The following is a 19,015-nucleotide window of genomic DNA, read 5'->3' as shown; positions in this document are numbered from 1 at the left end:
ACCCCAGTCAAGCTTGCAAAGATATATCATTTGCCCAACAACAAGTGTTGGAAATGTAATGAATGTGAAGGAACTTTTTATCATCTTTGGTGGACCTGCCCTAAGATTAAGGCTTACTGGGAAATGATCTATAATGAAATTAAGAAAATCCTTAAATGGACTTTTGTAAAGAAACCGGAGGCCTTTCTCTTGGGCATGGTTGGCCAAACAATTCCAAAGAAAGATAGAACCTTTTTTATGTATGCAACTACAGCAGCAAGAATCCTCCTGGCAAAGTATTGGAAGACGCAAGAACTACCTACTCTGGAAGAATGGCAGACCAAGGTGACTGAATTTATGGGGTTGGCGGAGATGACCGGCAGAATTCGAGACCAGAGGAGAAAGTCGGTGGAAGAGGACTGGGAAAAATTTAAAATTTATCTTAAGGACGTTTGTAATATTATGGAATGCTAAGATGTCAAGGGATTAGACACAAGGAATTACAGTTGTAAAATTTGAGTTTGATAAACTTTAATAAGAATTATATTTAAGAATTGGATGAAAGAATGCTAAAAAAATTGATAAAATAAGGATGCAGCGAAGGGGAGGTTTGGGGAAGTCAGGTTATATTTTTTGTTTGTATTTTTGTTTGTTGAAAATTAATAAAAATTATTTTAAAAAAAAAAAGATGGAGGGCACAAGGAGAAGGGGACGACAGAGGACGAGATGGTAGGATAGTGTTCTCGAAGCTACCAGCATGAGTTTGACCATGAGTGGAAGACAGAAGTGCCTGGCGTGCTCTGGTCCAGGGGGTCATGAGGAGTCGGACACGACTAAACGACTAAACAACAACAATTATGCTGACTGATGGGGGAACGAGGGCAGTTTCAGTTTCTGCTTGTTTAGTGTATATTGGCCATTTTCATAATATATAAGTAAAGGTAAAGGGACCCCTGACCATTAGGTCCAGTCGTGGCCAACTCTGGGGTTGCGGCGCTCATCTCGCTTTACTGGCCGAGGGAGCTGGCGTACAGCTTCCGGGTCATGTGGCCAGCATGACTAAGCCGCTTCTGGCGAACCAGAGCAGCGCACGGAAACGCCATTTACCTTCCCGCTGGAGCGGTACCTATTTATCTACTTGCCCTTGGACGTGCTTTCAAACTGCTAGGTTGGCAGGAACAGGGACCGAGCAACGGGAGCTCATCCTGTCGCGGGGATTCGAACCGCTGACCTTCTGATCGGCAAGTCCTAGGCTCAGTGGTTTAACCCACAGCGTCTGCTAGGTTGGCAGGAGCAGGGACCGAGCAACGGGAGCTCACCCCGTCGCGGGGATTCGAACCGCTGACCTTCTGATCGGCAAGTCCTAGTCACTGTGGTTTAACCCACAGCGCCACCCGCGTCCCTTATTATACATATAAGACCTTAATTTTTCTATTTCACTTCCAAAAGTTTTTAAGGAAAGGGCATTCCCACCAAACGTGAAGAAATGGACCAGTGACTTAGGGAAATGGCGGGCAGCTCAGGCCCTTTCTTCCAAGGGGGTGCAGAGTAATTCTGGTGTTTTCGGTGACAGACTGACCCCTTGTCTTCCTTCCTCCCAGCCCAGGCTTCCTGGTCTCCTGAGCAAGTTGGGCCCGGTGTGCTCATCCCACAGGCAGCTGATGAAGGCTGCCGGCTTGTACGATGAGTCTCGCACCAAGCAGGTGGAGGACCAGATCAACTATGACCACTTGCGAAAGCTGGAGCGCATGTTCCGCGAGGCGGACATCGATGGCGGAGGAGGTGAGGCTGCTTTCAAACCCACACCCCATTTTATTTTATTTTTTAAAATTTATTCATTTTTCTTTTTCATTCATTACATACATCTCAAAAGAGGGAAAGAGGGAAGGGGAATGTTTGGTTTGGTCTGTGAATTTTTTTTAATATTTCTGTATTTTTATTTCTTTTTTTACTTCTTGTTTCTTCTGTATTTTTTGTATTTCTTTGGCTTTTGGAAAATAATAAGTAAGTAAGTAAGTAAGTAGTAAGTGAGTAAGTAATACAGTGGTACCTCGGGTTACATACGCTTCAGGTTACAGACTCCGCTAACCCAGAAATAGTACCTCGGGTTAAGAACTTTGCTTCAGGATGAGAACAGAAATGGTGCTCTGGCGGCGCAGCAGGAGGCCCCATTAGCTAAAGTGGTGCTTCAGGTTAAGAACAGTTTCAGGTTAAGTACGGACCTCCGGAATGAATTAAGAACTTAACCTGAGGTACCACTGTAATAACATGTATAATCCTACTACAGGCTGAGTCCTTTCCCCTGGGGAATCTGAGGATCTGGTCCTTCTGTAGGCAAGGCAGGTGTCCTACCAGCACTGGGGGCATTTTGCTCAGGATCCTCCATCTCTTGGTGTCCCTTCTGGTTGCAGAATAACGTTCTGTGCCTGGGGAGGGGAGCTCTTCTTCTTATTATTTAAACGATTTCTTTATTCGATTTTAAAAAAATGTAAACATACTACAAACATCAGTTCAAAATCCAAATATCGAGAGTGCTTTGAATCTCCCACCCCAATCCCTTTCATGGGTCCTAATGTTAATACTTACAACTGCATATCAATATTTATCCAGACTTTTATCCTTCTAAATTACCCATACTTTCCGTTACTTCACAAGTGTGGTTAGAATCTTGCTAATGCTTTAACCTGCTTGCAGTTGTCTCGTAAGTAAATAATAATAATAATAATAATAATAATAATAATAATAATAATATTATTTTATTTATACCCCACCCTCCCCGGCCAGAGCCAGGCTCAGGGCTGCTAACAACCAATAAAATCACAGTAAAAAACATGATGGGGGGGGGGGGAACCAATTTCAAGTCAAGACAAGTAACCTTTATTGGCACCACATAAGAACATTCAGAATACATTCAGAATAGATAGGCCAGTGCAATCTTGTCGCCACCCCAACGGCACAATTTAAAATACAGATTAAAATGCAATTTAAAATGCAGCCTCATTTTAAAAGTAGCCAATAAATCAAGACCATAAGGGGAGGGATAAACTTTCCCCAATCTTTTTTTTTTTTTTTTAAAGTTCTTGTCTTCTTGATTTCTGAGCTTCCCAGTTAATTGTGCCATTTCGGCATAGTCCATCATCTTGGTTTGCCATTCTTCCCGTGTTTTATTGAAGTTTTTATTAGACATACAATACCAACAAAATAGCATTCATGCTATTTTAAAAATAGCATTTTTAAAATACATACAATACCAACAAAATAGCATTCGCTATGTTATAAAGATTATAGAGAATATAAATATACAGTGGACGCTTGGGCTGTGAACGTGATCCGTGCGAGATGCACGTTTGCAACCCGCAGTGTTTGCAACCGCAGCAGCGGATCTGCGCACGTACGGGTTGCGATTCGGTGCTTCTGCGCAAAGCGCGTTTTAGCGTTTCTGTGCATGCACGACCCCCGAAACCCGGATGTCATCCGTTCCGGTACTTCCGGGTTTTGGCGGGTCTGTAACCCAAAAAAACGCAACCTGGAGCGTCTGTAAACCGAGGTATGACTGTAAAATGAAAAGAACAGAAGAAAGAAAAAACAAAGAGAAAGAAGAATGAAAGTGTGAATAAAGGCATAATGACATCCACTATTTGAATCGGCAAAGAAAAGAAACTTCCGACTTATACTCGCTGTACTAATTTACAATGTTGTACTATTTTATTGTTGTTAGCTGTCCTGAGCCCGGCTTCGGCTGGGGAGGGCGGGATATAAATTATTATTATTATTATTATTATTATTATTATTATTATTATTATTATTACAATTAAATTAATTGCACCGTTGCTTTCCTGCCTTTCAGGTCTGGACATGGAAGAATTCCGAAGCGCCATGAAGAAGATCATGGGGGACATTTCTGATGAAGACATTGACGTGATTTTCATGAAGGTGGACACCAACTGTGACGGCGCCGTGGACTGGGCAAGTGCCTGCTTGCATTTGTTCTGCAATGTTTTGAGAAGCCGTTCTGCATAACTCATGTGGTTTTGCATGGCACAGGTGGGGCAAGGAGTTATTGCAGGGCACAGATGCTCAGCGCTCCTTGAGAAATCTGACTTGGCCACCCTCTGGCTTCTGGTCTCCGCGCTGTAAAGAATACCATCGCCGCCCTCAGGGCTAGAAACTCGCTCTGCTGTTTTTAAATGGTAGCTCAGATTCCCGGGAATGCTGAATGGTACGCCCTGCGTTGAACGCCCTGGGTTTTTTCTGTGCTTCTCAGCATCTTATAAATGGGTTGCTTGCTCTGTACTGGATCCAAAGCTGAGGCTAATGGAGAAGCAAGATCTGTTGGAGAGGGCTCAGTGTCATGAGCCCCCCCATCACAGAATCATAGAATTGTACTTGTTGAACGGGACCCGAGGGTCATCTAGTCCAACCCTTGCAATGCAGGAATCTCGGCTAAAGCATCCATGACAGTTGGCCATCCCAGCTCTGCTTGGAAACCTCCAAGGAAGGAGAGTCCACAAATTTCCGTTCCACAGTCAAATAGCTCTTGATGTCGGAAAGTTATTCCTGATGTTCTGTCGGAATCTCCTTTCTTGCAACTTGAAGCCGTTGGTCCTACTGTCCAGAGCATGAGAAAACTGTCAACATGTAGAGGGCCGGGAGGCCAGCTGGCAAGCCCCAGCTGTGGCGTCTCCTTCCATCGACCCCAGCTCTGACGTAAATCAACGACCCGGGGTTCGAAACCAGGGCACGCTAGCAGCAGAGAGTACTGCGCACACAGAATAGGCGTGAGGCTTGTGCAAGCATAATACAGCTACAGATTTGTTAATCATAAATCAGGACAAAGAAACATGTCGTCTCTCTCTCATGTCGTCTCATGGAGAACGGGAAAAGCAAAAGCTATACACAACGGAAGTTCCCAGCATACTGCGCTGGAATGTAAACAGACATGTGACACGCAAGAATTCCACATGTCTGTTCCTTAAGGTGGAATGGAAATCTCAGCAAAAACAAGCCTGTTCCCATCCTATGCTCAGGTTCCGTATATGTGCAAATAAATTAACAATCATAAAGACACCACATGCTCCTAAAGCAGGATTTCCCAAACTTGGGTCTCCTGCTGTTTTTGGACTACAGTTCCCATCGTCCTTGACATGCTGGCTAGGGATGATGGGAATTGTAGTTCAGAAACAGCTGGAGACTCAAGTTTGGGGAACTCTGTCCTATAGATACCACAGTCTCCGCTGACCTTCACCCCAAGGAAACCAAACTTGGGTGAGGGCCTGGAATGCCTGCAGTCTCTCGCTGTTCAGAGACTGGGGTGGCGTCTAAGACTGGCATCAGCTGGGTTACATATTAGCTGGGCACGAGAGAATCCTTGGAAAAGCACCGTGCAGGCGGAGAGAGTGAGAATGACAATGGCAATTTCTCTCCCTGCAGGAGGAGTATCTGAATTACATGCTGCGTGAATACAGAGGGAAGGACGACATGCTGAAAAATAAGATGCTTCCCGAGTTCCAGACGACCATGAAACCAGTTTCTGTGTAAGGGTCCCTTTGTCCTCTGGGCGGGAGGGAAGGGGTCAAGGCCAAGTGGAGCTGCCAATTCCCAGAGAGTCTGAACAGCCAGTCCCTTTTTCCAGGGGAATTCCCTGGGAATTTCACTTCTGGAGGGGAATGGAATAATAATAATAATAATAATAATAATAATAATAATAATAATAATAATATTTATACCCCGCCCATCTGGCTGAGTTTCCCCAGCCACACTGGGCAGCTTCCAACAAAATATTAAAAATACATTAAAACATCAGCCATTAAAAACTTCCCTAAGCAGGGCTGCCTTCAGATGTCTTCTAAAAGTCAGATAGTTGTTTATTTCCTTGACATCTGGTGGGAGGGCATTCTACAGGGCGGGTGCCACTACTGAGAAGGCCCTCTTCCTGGTTCCCTGTAACTTGGCTTCTTACAAGGAGGGAACCGCCAGAAGGCCCTCGGCGCTGGACCTCAGTGTCCAGGCAGAACGATGGGGGTGGAGACGCTCCTTCAGGTATACTGGGCCAAGGCAATCTTAACCAGCTGCAGATCCCATTCTCTGGAGGACGCCATGATGGTTAAAGTGATATGATATTGCTATAAATGAATAGTCTGGATGGGGCAGAGGACTCTTCATCCGTCAAGACGTTACGCAAAGCAAGGAGTGGGTGGGTGGGGGGAAGGAGGAACAAGGATTTTACTTTTAAGTACAGAGCTCAGTCGGGTAAAGCATGGCGCTGATAACGCCAAGGTTGCAGGTTCGATCCCCGTAAGGGGCAGCTGCATATTGCTGCATTTCAGGGAGCTGGGCCACTAGATGATGCTCAGATTCCCTTCCAGCTCCTTGATTCTTGCAAATGAGGATTCTGGAAGCTGTGGCCCTGAGGTCAACTTGGAGTCCAAATTCCGAGGCAGAGGCTGCAGACTGAGAAGAGAAGCAAATGTGCTCTTCAACTCAGTGGTTCCTATACTTTATTGAGGCAAAGCCCTTCTGGTTCCATAAACTCACCCTCAGTGCCACCTCCTTTACCCTATTAAAATGCATAATTCAGAATGCTGGCTTGCACAACCCGCTAAGGAAGATCATTGCACAATGAAATTCAAGACATGAACGATTAATTGCACATTTTTTTCATACTAATCATTATGTACATATGACTATGGTTTTCTTTGTAGATGTGTGTTCTCTTTTTTGTTTTTGTTTTCTTTATTGTTTGTCCTGCTTTGTTTCGGACATTATGTTTGTCATTTTTGTTGTGATGTTGCATTGAAAATAAAAAAAATTAATTGCACGTTTTTTCAAAACCCCGTCGAAACTACTCAGTTTAATTGATTTAACAAAACTGAAGAAATTGATCCAGCAAGACCAGCTTTTCAAAGCCTGAAAGCTGCCCCCCTGCTGCCCTTGTGTCCCCTCCAGCCCCCGGGAATCCCATTGCCCCCTTGTGGGGCGCCACCTCCCATTTTGGGAATCCCTGGTTTAATTTCTTGACGGAGGTGGTTTTCCCATTCACCTTTCAGACAGGTGTTGCCGCTCCTGGTCCCCAGGAGCAAAGGATTCCTGTCCCGCCTGTTGCTGATGCAGATGGAATGTTGCTCTTTGCCCTCTAGGGATGAATGCAAAATCCAGCCCTGCTCTCGATGACTTTGCAAAAGGCCGCCCTGAGTTTCTTGTGCAACTCTGCTATTACCTCCTACACCCCGTCTTAAATCTGCCAACAAATACAGACTTTGTGGCGTCGATGGCAAACCTTTGCCCCCCTGTTGGTATCCCCAGTTGCGATGCAGGTAGCGCTGTGGGTTAAACCACAGAGCCTAGGGCTTGCCGATCAGAAGGTCGGCGGTTCGAATCCCTGCCACCGGGTGAGCTCCCGTTGCTCGGTCTCTGCTCCTGCCAACCTAGCAGTTCGAAAGCCATCAAAGTGCAAGTAGATAAAAAGGTACCGCTCTGGCGGGAAGGTAAACGGCATTTCCGTGCGCTGCTCTGGTTCACCAGAAGTGGCTTATTCATGCTGGCCACATGACCCGGAAGCTGTATGCCGCCTCCCTTGGCCAGTAAAGCGAGATGAGCGCCGCAACCCCAGAGTCAGTCACGACTGGACCTAATGATCAGGGGTCCCTTTACCTTTACCTTTATTCCCAGTTGCTTCTTTGGTTGACTTGCAGTCTGCTGAAGACATTACAGTCATACCGCGGGTTACAGACGCTCCAGGTCGTGTTTTTTTGGTTAGGGAGTCGCCGAAACCCAGAAGTACCGGAATGGGCTACTTCTGGGTTTTGGCGGCCACTCATGCACAGAAGTGCTAAATCGTGCTTTGTGCATGTGCAGAAGCACCGAATCGCAACCCGCGCATGTGCAGGCATGCTGCTGCGAGTTGCGAACGTGCATCCTGCACGGATCACGTTTGCAACCCGAGCGTCCACTGTATTATATTATTACTATTTAATTAGTATACCGCCTTTCATCCGAAGACCACAGGGCAGTTTACAAAATAAAAACACGAAAACGTAGCGGCCGTACATCTGTGGCAGGGGAAGGTTTGTGCATGTTTTTAATGTTTAATTATGTTTCTATATATGCAGGAAGCTTCCCAGAGTGGCCGGGGCAACACCCAGCCGGATGGGTGGGGTACAAACGACAAAATCATCATCAACATCATTCCACTAATTATACCCTGCCCATCTGGCTGGGCCTCCCCACCGCTTTGGGCGGCCCCCAGCAGAATATCAAAACATAGTAAAATTTCAAGAACCTGAAATCTCACTTGCTGTTTATTTAATTTGTATACCAAAACCAAAAGCATATCAATAACCCTTCCCACATCACATTTAAAAGAGCATCAGATGTCAATCAGACAAAGGCCTTGTTGAATAGGAACGCTTTCGCCTGGCGCCTGAAGGTGCCAGGCGAGCGTCCCTGGGGAGAGTGTTCCACAAAGAGGGACCACTGCAGAAAAGGCCCTGTTCTTGTGTTGCCAGCCTTCCGGGTCTCTCATGGAGGAGGCACACAGAGAAGGGCCACAGAAGTTGATTGCAGGGTCTGGGCCGGTTCATCTGGGGAGAGGCGGTCCTTGAGCTATTGTGGTCCTTGCAGTATTTTGTGACTTTTTGGTTGACCCTCATAAAAGGGAGAGGACAAGATTCTGCATCTGTGATGCGGAAGGGCAAAGGGGCAGGCTGATGGCGGCAGAAACTGAGGAGGGCTGACCACAGTCATGTGGAGGAAGGTTCACATAATAATAATAATAATAATAATAATAATAATAATATATTGTTTATACCCCGTCCATCTGACTGGGTTTCCCCAGCCACTCTGGGCGGCTTCCAACAGAATATTAAAATACAATAACCAATTTACATTAAGAGGTGATTCTGTGCTGGGACTGGACACGCTGATGGGAACTTAACTTAGCCTGGGGTGAGTTAAGACAAGCCCAGAGCTGTCCTGGATGATGGAATTGCTTTCCGCTTGGACTGAAATGAATCCTGTGCTCTCCAAGGACTCAAAACGCTCACCCATGAATTCTGATGGCAAATGCACCTTTGCCCTTGCATGGTTTTATGATCTCACAGGAGGACGGATCTCTTGTTTTTTATTTATAAAAGCATAGATATGTCACAATCACAAAACACATCAAAGCGGCTCACCATGCTAAAAAACAGAAGCCTTACAATAAAAGCATGAAAACAAACTTTAAAACAGTTTAAAAGCAGAAAAAAGGTTAAGCATCAATAAACTGTTGCCGGGAGATATACTCTTAACTGCCTGCAGAGGCCTGACGGAATAAAAGAATTATATTTTTTTTAAGGTTTTAAGTTTGCTTGCTATGTTCCTAAGCACAGTATATGTGTAGCTATTTTCTTTCTTTCCCCTCTTCCTTTTCCTCCAGGGCTCATTCTGAGGAAATCGTCAAGATCCAGTTTTTCCCAAACCAGAACAGGGGGCTTTTGGAGAGGGCGAGGAAAAGCCGATCGCCGTCTGGGCGATTCCTGACCGTGAGCAGGGACGGGATCCTGCAATACTGGAGCGACACCTTTAAAAGGCTTCGTACTGTTGTGGTAGGTAGCCTGGTTAGCCCGGGATGGTGGTTTGGTATGAGGGACTCCCTTTTTCTCTCTAGTCTCTGAGAAAAGCCAAGAAAAAAAATATGTAAAGTTGAAATACTAAAGCGGGTGAAAATTCACATCAACTTTCTAAGCCCCTGGGCAGGCTTGTCTGAATAATAATGTTCTTAGTAGGCGCCGAAAGGAATACAGCGAAGGCACCGGCTTGAGATCAATAGGCAGGGAGTTCCAAAGTCTCGGTGCTGCCAGACTAAACAACTGAGTTCTTACAAAAAGGGTTTCAAGTGGGGCCTGTTGGTCGTGCCGTTTCTGCCGAGTGAAGCATTTGAGGGGTCGTGTATGGGGCAAGGTGATTTTGCAGGTCAGTTGGTCCCAAGTGGGCATGTTCTGCTATGGCTGGTGGCATTCAGAGCCAGGATTTTAAAGCCAGGATTTGCTCCAAGGTGGAGTTGAGTGAGTGGAGAGCAAATGAAATCACACCGTGGCTTAAGATGCTTCTCAGGGCCCCTCTAGAAGACCTACCGTATTTTTCGCTCCATAAGATGCCACTTTTTCCCTCCTAAGAAGTAAGGGGAAATGTGTGTGCGTCTTACGGAGCGAATGCAGGTGGGAGGCTCTGCTCAGCACTCCCTTTAAAGACCCGTGTGGAGTTTGTGTGCGGCTCTTGGGGGCTTTTCCCCGAGGAAGGAGAACGGACTGACAGGCTGCCCTTCTCCCTCCTCGGGGAAAAGCCAGCAAGAGCCGCTGCCAGGCTCTGTGAAGTGCTCCCTTGTAAGGGCTCCCTTTCGTCCCTCATCCTGCTTTGCTAGGAAGCCGGCAGAAGAAGAGGTGCTGTGCAGCTATCGCTCTTGCTCTGCTGGCTTTAGCAAAGTGGGAGGAGGGACAGAAGGGTTTAAAGCAAGAAAAGCGAGAGCCGCTTACATGCTCTGTGCAGAATATTTATTTTCTTGCTTCCCCCTCTAAAAACTAGGTGCATCCTATGGAGCGAAAAATACGGTACTTACAAAACCCAGGTGAAAGTTAGCTTGCATCTGGTCTTTATTGAACATTTGTTCTGATTTGAATGTGTGAAGGTTGCATGACAATGATCACCCATCCTGATTTGCATGAGGGGTGTTTAACGCTTCTTCGCATTAGTCATCCTGCACTCGCCAAAACATTTCTCCTTTCTTTTCCAAACTGCAAGAATGTATTTAAAAACAATCAAACAAAAAAGCAACCCCCAAAAGGCAGATTTGCTGTGGTAGGGCAATAGAAGTGCTTTAATATACTTTAAATATGCAAACCTAGCCTCTCCCTAAATGCAAGTGAGAAACCAGCACAGCAGGATCCGAGCACAAGAGCAACTCTCTCCTCCTCCTGTGGTTTCCAGTAAACTGGTATTCAGAAGCATCTGTGGAGGCAGAGCAGAACCATCCCAGCTAGTAGCCGTCAATAGTCCTCTTCTCCATGAATTAGTCGAATCCTCTTTTAAAGCTGTCCAAGTTGGAGACCATTGTTGCCTTCTGCAGGAGGGAGTTCCATAGATTAACGCTGCACTGCTCGAAGAAGGGCTTTCATGACAATAATTCCCACTTACACCACAAAGAACTCATAACCCACCTACTTTCAGGAGCCAGAAACACCATAACCAGACCCTGGAGAGACCTGTCAGGAGTAAGCCTGGACCAATGGTACCAAATAGTATGGGAAACAGCTCTACTAGAAAAATTAACCAATAAACTGAAACTGACACGGGGATAAATAGAAGAAGACGCCTTTACCCCGGTATGGCTCCACTTTATCACATACAAAGCCCAACAAAACAATGACAAAAATCCACCAACAGAATACAAATCAATATGGCTAACCTGATCCAAAACATCCACCCACCCCACTCACACACGAAAACAAAGATCACCACAGCCAACCACAAATGGACAACCACACCCCAGGCCAAGCCCAACCTCTCTCACCACCAAAGGAACACAAGTGAACAGCAAAGAACCTGCACAAGCGACACTGACACAAAACCCCACATATATTAAGTAAAATAAAAACATCGCCACCAGACCCCACCCTCACTCATCTCTCTTCCCTCCACCTCTTTCCCCCTTTTCTTCCTAATGTCTCAACAAATGAAACTGATCTGTAAAAAATGTTACTGGGGTGGGGGTAGAGAGATATTGCACACACTTTTGTAAATCAATAAAATCTTTTAAAAAGAAAAAGAAAAAGAAGGACTTTCATTTCTCTGCCCTGAATCTTTCAACGAAAGCCGACAAGCTGAGGTTCTTTTCTCCAGAGGAAGGTTGGAGGAAGCATCCCTGCTTCCTTGTTTCCCTGCCCTCCGAGCCAGGTCCCCCCCCCCGTCATACACTCCCCCCGGTTGTTCTTCATCTTCCTCCTCCTGTCTGAGTCTGCCAGCAGTATGAGGCTGCTGACATGAAATACGTGATGTGCAAACAGCAAACCTTCCTTCCTTCTGTCTCCCCCATCACTTTCTTTTCTCTGTGAACCCTCCTCTCTCTATGCAGCTGGACCAGAGCAAAAGACGTCACAGTTTGAAACTCTGGGTGATTGACATGGTGTGCCTTACCAATATCAACTTACTGGCGGTTGCAACGACAGACCAGGATATTGGTAAGTGCAGAACGCAAAGGGGAAGGTCCCCCCCCCGATTGCCTTGCAATCCCTGCTTCCCCCAATAAAGTGTGTGCCTCTGTATGCTGAGCTTGCAACCCTTTCGCTAAAAAAACACACCATGCAGCCGTGAGTTCCACAGGTTGGTTCCGAACTGTGTCCAGGGGAACTTAGTTTTTGCATGTTCTGGACTTCTTCGACAACTTCCCATCAATTCCACAGGGGAAGCTGTGTTATGGGGAGAGGGAGAAGATGTTTGACTGGCATATCCAGTGGTGCTTAATATTGGAATTCTGCCTGTCCAGTGTGCTTCCCTGTGCCAAAAAACACTGCTTTCTCTCAGTGCAGTCTGGGGGAAAACTTCACCTGAGGCAGAAGTAGCAGAGATGCAGCGGCGTTGCTGTCTTGTGGGAGGAAAGGGACTGAAATAGTCCAGAGACAGAGTCTTCTCATCTAGAAGCTTTATTTACAAGCAGTAATTTACACTGTCCGAGCTTTTGCACATCTTTCTCCTTGCTCAAACACACTCCGACTGAAACCAGATTCACAGAACAAAGGACTGTGACGTGACATCCTGACTGACTTCCTGTAGAAGTCCCTCCCTCAGGGCCCATAACCTCACAAAGGGCCTGGGCCCATAACCCCAAAAAGATCATTTTCTTAGACCTTGGCTCACCCTTCCTGCGCAGAGCCTTTGGAATGAGGACCCAGGCCTCACACTTAATGTATGTGAATAGAGACTCTGGAGGTCAAACTCTGATGCAGCTTCCAAAGCGCAATGCTTTTCAGTGGAGTCAGTTCAGATCTGTAGGCTGGGGAACGGAGTGATGCACGCACAGCCCTCGAATAAAGTGTTCCGCTTTCCCTCTTTCCACCCAGAGTTCTTTGACATTGGTGGCAATAAATGTGACCGGATCTTCACTCTCGTCGACTTGGAAGGATGTGCCACGGCTATGGACTACTGGTATGACCCTGGGGAAGAGAAGACCCTGGGGGCATTTCTCCTCTCACCCCCCCTACCCTCCTCTCACCATCTCCCCAGACACAGGCTGGACCAGCCCCAGCCATAACCAACACTCTGTTTCCAGACCCAGCCTCCGCTAACCATCGACACAACCACACTTGGCAATTAGAGTTACGGAGGCTGCCCAGTTTCTGGATCCCCTATTCATTTACGGTGGGAATGGGGAAAAGCACAAACCTTTGGTTCTGCAGGTTTTTTTAAAAAAGAAATCAATACAATTTTTGAATTGTTGTACTATCCCTTCTCCCCACCTCGCACTGTTATCTATTTTTGACGAAGCTGATCTTAATATATATAATGAAGAGCTAATTGTTCCTTCTTCTTATTTTTTTTTTTTTGGGGGGGGGCGGTGGCCACTAGAGTTCCAATGGACCACTTCAGGAGAGATCTAAATGGAGCCAATATTTCATTTTGGCATTTCACAGTTTGGCAACTTGCTTTACAGTATTAGAAAAGTTGAGCGGCAAACTACACGATAGGATAGATTTGCAGAAGTCTGGTTTGAGTTTACTGTGCATGTCAATACGGAAGAACAAGGCTTGTCCTTTCCCTCTGCTTATCAGTGGATTCGGTTGATTCAGTAACATGCTGATATTCCTCTTTACGATGCTTTAAGATGTATATACCACCCTTTACCCGAGGATCATAGGGCAGTTTACAGAATAGAAAGGCAAAAATGCATAACATGATTCTAGATTCATAATTAGGTAGGTGGCCGTGTTGGTCTGACGGAGTCGAAATAATAATAATAATAATAATAAAAGTCCAGCAGCACCTTAGAGACCAACTAAGCTTGTTCTGGGTATGAGCTTTCATGTGCATGCACACTTCTTCAGATACACTGAAACAGAAGTCACCAGACCCTTGTATTTAGTGGGAGGGTGGGGTCATCTGCATACTGTCCCTTGCTTTTTCCTGTAGGACTAATTGCAGTCGTTAACAGTGTCCACAGGTTTACCATACCCATTGAGTCAATCACCCACCTCCTACGACCCTCCTGAGAAAAACCCCAGCCTCCCACTATATATAAGGGTCTGGTGACTTCTGTTTCAGTGTATCTGAAGAGGTGTGCATGCACACGAAAGCTTATTCCCAGAACAAACTGAGTTGGTCTCTAAGGTGCTACTGGACAATTTTTTAATAATAATAACAAACAAAACAACTCACCCCCCAGTACTTTATGCTCCTGCCTTGTGGCCAGAGGAAATCTGGAGTGACGTCCATTTTGGATCCCAATTCCAGCACTCTGATCTGCTATCTGGATCAAAGAAGCAGGCAGAGCTTCTGTCCGAGGCTGACCTGCTTCCCAGGTAGGCCAAGCTCTCACCTGTTCCGCACCTGTGCCGCACCTGCAGGTTTTGGCCTTCATCCCTTTTCTTTTCCTAACCGAACTAGGACCGATGGCCGCAAAGCGATCTTCTCTGTTGGGGATGTGAAAGGGAACGTCCTGATCTTCACCTCATCGGATGTCGTGATGAACGGGCTTTTCAATGTCCGCAGCTACATAGGTGAGCCAAGTTGGTCCAGGCTGGTGCGGGGGACAGTTTACAACACTGGCCAGGCAGAGGGGGAGCTGCTGGTCCCTGAGCCTCCACAAAAGGGGTGCAAGTCGACCCTTATTGCGATGTTTGATCTTTGGTGCTCCCCCTTTTGCTGAGCACTGACAGAGCTTTCCTTTCAGATGAGAGAGAGAGTGCCTTTGCAATATTTGCTTTATTCATAAGCTGAGCATCAGTGGTAGCAAATGAACGCCAAGTAAGGACTCCGTTAAGGTTGTAGATCCATTACTCCAGATCAGACCTTCAGAGAGAGATTTGTTTTGTTTACATGTAATGTTATGCCACGGTTTACTAAGCTACAGGTCTATGGCCCAATGTCATATGGGAACCCTGCCCATGCCTCCCACATGGATCACGTTCACAACCCGAGCGTTCACTCTACTTATTTTTTCCAGTTTGTCACCCCCCTCCAGGTGACACCCGGGGCGAACCGCCCCTACCGCACCCCCCTTCCTACGCCACACAGATACCCCATCCCAGACATTCACTAAACTAAACTACAAAGGTAAGAGCAGCTGGAAAACAAAGCAAACTCTGGAGAAACAAGCCAATGTTTCCTCAGTCGCCTGTGGGGCAGCTCATAGTTTGTGAAACAGACCATGGCTTAGTGGAATGTGCGAACTATGAACTCCAACTTGTGCTTTTAGCCAATTCTCAGCCCTCCAGTCGGATGTCAAAGAGGTAACCCATTATACAACCTTTTGTGGGCATCCGAAGGCGGCCCTGTATTGGGAAACGTTTAATTTCCGATGTATCGTGTGTTCTTTTATATTCCCTTGGAGGGTACTCAGAGTGGCTGGGGCAACCCAATCAGGTGGGTGGGGTAAAAGTAATACATTATTATTATTATTATTATTATTATTATTATTATTATTATTGTTGTATTACTACTAATCTGTTGTGGATTAACAGTCACAAACGAGGGAGTAGAGCCCAATGCATTATATTTTGGCTCTACTGGGCTCTGCTGGTGCACAATGTTTTTCCCTGGATCTTGTCCTCACAGGTGGCATGTCTAGAGTCCCCGTCCACATCCTCCTGAAAAACAAGGCTGAACAATACAGGAATTTCCATGTCCCTGTGAGTTTTTCCCCATGAACCTGCCTGCTCCAGAGTTAGGGTGATTTCTGCCAGGCGCTCCCTGCTTTTAATATTGATTTATTAAATGTGTTTCTATCCTAACCTTTACTCTCTTTTTAAGGACCGCAGTGAAAACGATCAAAATAAATAATAAATATGTGTGTGATAAAAACCCCAAAGCAATTAAAATATCACAATAAAATAGAATAAGGCGGCAGACTTACAAGTTTGCAGTTCTCTTTGCTAATTCAAGTTCCCTATGAAATCTTGGAGGAACAGGTACGATGTTGGCATCTGCTGTACCTCAGAGGGGGCTTAAATTCCACTAAGTTTTCCACTGATGGGCAAGTGGGGGGTGGCACCAGTATTCATCCAAGCTGCGGGCCTTTGGCTGTTCCAGGGTACCTGCTCCTAGCCTTGCCACTATAATCTGGATTGCCAGATCATGGAAAGGTCCTGAGAAAGTGAGCTTTGCTTAGTTCTCCTCTCTGTCTCTCGTTCAGGCTCCCACTCCCAGTTTTCAAAGATCTTGATTATTATGTCTGTGCGGCTCAAGCCAAAATGAGTACACCTTTTACAAATTTGCCGAGACAACAGATGATTAAGGCTGGAGACAGACGCCGTCTTCCAGGGAGTTTGAAATGGGGATCTATGCTCATGTTCTGCACAGACTCTCGCCTCTGGTATATAGGTTTTGCATCTCCTGGAATTGCTTCAAAACCCTGCAAAACCTATTTGACCAGGCATGACATTGGAGAAAAGCAGGGGGGGAACAGGGGACAAAGACACATTAATTTCCATTACCATGAAAACAGCAACCTTTCTCCTTCCTGTTAATTTAGAAAGCGAGAGGTTTCTGGTCAAGGGAGGAATCTAAAGGGCTGTGTAAACACTTCAATTAATCTGCATCTTTGGGAAGAGGCTCACGCATGATGTTAGCCACAATGCATGTCTTTTCTTATGGAATACTGCATTTTGTTGCGTTTTCCTTCAAACCAGCTTTGAACTGAATTGAGACAAAAGAAGGACCCAGCGTGCATTTTAATCAGGTTAACGCGTACACATCTCCTTTGGGGTTTCCAAAAGATGGCATGCAGGCAGATAGAGCGCTCCTTTTAGTTAACGGCTCTCTGGCCTTTCTTTTTTGCAATGTTTAGTCTTCTTCTTCTTCCTCCTCCTCCTCCTCCTCTCCCTCCCCTCCAGGCTTTGCATGGAGACTGGTGCCAACAGATCAAGTACATCCCGCAGCTGAACCTGGTCGCCTCCTGCACGCCAGCCGAGAAGACTGCCATGGCCCTCACCTCTCTCCCGCTGCATAACATTGGTAAAACCCAGTAAGAGAGGCCTTTTTCTCTCTGCTCTGGAAATGAACCCAAGGTGGGATTGAAACGCCGTTACTTTTTCCACCGGAAGGTGGGTAGGGAAAGGGTCAGAAACTTCAGAGAGCCATAAAATACGGGAAATATCCATCAGGAATTTGTGGCAGAGGCTGTAAATGCACAAGAGTTTCCAAGGGACCTTTCAAATGGGAAACCTGGGTCCCAGAAAGGCCCCTGGGAATTAATAATAATAATAATAATAATAATAATAATAATAATAATAATAATAATTTATTTATATCCCGCCCTCCCCAGCTGAAGCTGGGCTCAGAGCGGCTAACAACAATCAAAGTAACACAGCATTCTAAAATCAATTCATTCTAAAATCAATTCAGAATCAAATTCATGGCAACCATTGGGCTAGGGTTCTATGAAGATTACAGAAGGAGAGAGGGGGTCAGACTGTGCCCTGGCCAAAGGCCTGGTGGAACAGCTCCGTCTTGCAGGCCCTGCGGAAAGATGTCAAGTCCCACAGGGCCCTAGTCTCTTGTGACAGAGCGTTCCACCACGTCGGGGCCACAGCCGAAAAAGCCCTGGCTCTGGTTGAGGCCAGCCTAACCTCCCTGTGGCCCGGGACCTCCAAGATGCTTTTGTTTGAAGGTCCTCTGTGGGGCATACCAGGAGAGGCGGTCCCATAGGTACGAGGGTCCTAGGCCATATAGTGCTTTAAAGGTTAAATTTTTAAATCTGGAGGTCTTTTTTTAAAACGTTACTTTGGGGAGGACAGAACCTCCCAGGATTTGCAGGTATTTACAGTTTCTCCTCCATTCTGATTTCAGCCGGGGAAGTGAAACCGACAAGGCCCTGGCATCCTCTCTCCGAGAAATGCTTAAATCTCCCATGGGGAGAATGCATGAGCTGGTCTCCCACCCCCAAAGGACCTGTGGGAAGAGCTGCCCTCTCCTCTCCCCTTCTCTGCAAAATCAGGACAAGGGTGCCTGTTCCGCAAGAAGGCATTGCCTTTCTTGTCAGGGCACAAAATGGGAAGAAGGAGTGATTGAAGATCTACCTTGCAGGGAATAGAGATTGGCCTTGGGATCTGCTGTCTCTCCAGAGCCTGCCGCCTGAGGCATCCTCCTCACCCTGCCTCCTGGGCGGCCCTGTTTCTGGTTTACAAGGGCAAAGCAGGGCAAAAGATTCACTTGGAAGAACTTGGTTAGGGAGTTTGGTGGTGGCGGCACTGTGGGTTAAACCACAGAGCATAGGGCTTGCCAATCAGAAGGTTGGCGGTTCGAATCTCTGCAACGAGGTGAGCTCCCGTTGCTTGGTCCCTGCTCCTGCCAACCTAGCAGTTCGAAAGCACGTCAAAGTGCAAGTAGATAAATAGGTCCCGCTCCGGCGGGAAGGTAAACGGCATTTCCGTGCGCTGCTCTGGTTCGCCAGAAGCGGTTTAGTCATGCTGGCCACATGATCCGGAAGCTGTACGCCGGCTCCCTCGGCCAATAAAGTGAGTCGGTCATGACTGGACCTAATGGTCAGGGGTCCCTTTACCTTTACCTTTAAGCCAGCTCTGAATCCTAAATTCCCTGGTTTGAATCTCACCTTTCCCACACACTCAGCGGTCTTAGGCGAGCTCCATCTCAGCTGCCTCCCTGGCTTGAAATAAGGGGGGATAATGTCAGTGGCCTTCTGCTTTACAGGATTGTTCCAAGGATTGCAACAAGATTGTGCATATGATATCCTTCACAGCCTGCAAGGGCCAGGAATTACGATCAACAAAAGTTCAAGGCTGCAGTTCCAAGAACTGGGCAGCAGATGGTGGTGTTGCACTTCATTGTTCTC

General features: G+C 46.4%; 1 protein-coding gene and 1 long non-coding RNA gene across 5 annotated transcripts in view; one reads left to right on the top strand and one right to left on the bottom strand.

Moving 5' to 3' along the window:
• Window positions 1-19,015, top strand: part of EFCAB8 (EF-hand calcium binding domain 8) — a 65,985-nt gene that overhangs the window by 11,084 nt on the left and 35,886 nt on the right. For all 4 annotated transcript variants that reach the window (XR_014157880.1, XM_081867517.1, XM_081867516.1 and 1 more), the window contains exons 3-11: window positions 1,581-1,761; window positions 3,827-3,945; window positions 5,410-5,513; window positions 9,395-9,563; window positions 12,086-12,191; window positions 13,071-13,155; window positions 14,611-14,723; window positions 15,781-15,854; window positions 17,058-17,188. Coding sequence is in view for 3 of the 4 variants with exons in the window: in XM_081867517.1 (XP_081723643.1) it covers window positions 1,581-1,761; window positions 3,827-3,945; window positions 5,410-5,513; window positions 9,395-9,563; window positions 12,086-12,191; window positions 13,071-13,155; window positions 14,611-14,723; window positions 15,781-15,854; window positions 17,058-17,188 (1,082 nt within the window). In the remaining variant the exon portion in view is untranslated. The remainder of the gene's footprint in view (window positions 1-1,580; window positions 1,762-3,826; window positions 3,946-5,409; window positions 5,514-9,394; window positions 9,564-12,085; window positions 12,192-13,070; window positions 13,156-14,610; window positions 14,724-15,780; window positions 15,855-17,057; window positions 17,189-19,015) is intronic.
• Window positions 1-19,015, bottom strand: part of LOC309345247 — a 109,160-nt gene that overhangs the window by 77,344 nt on the left and 12,801 nt on the right. The gene's annotated exons all lie outside the window — the stretch shown is intronic.

Source organism: Podarcis erhardii (assembly GCF_964252035.2).
Source record: "Podarcis erhardii genome assembly, chromosome: 6".
In the NCBI taxonomy this organism is placed as follows: domain Eukaryota; kingdom Metazoa; phylum Chordata; class Lepidosauria; order Squamata; family Lacertidae; genus Podarcis; species Podarcis erhardii.
This window is presented reverse-complemented; position numbering and strand designations above follow the sequence as displayed.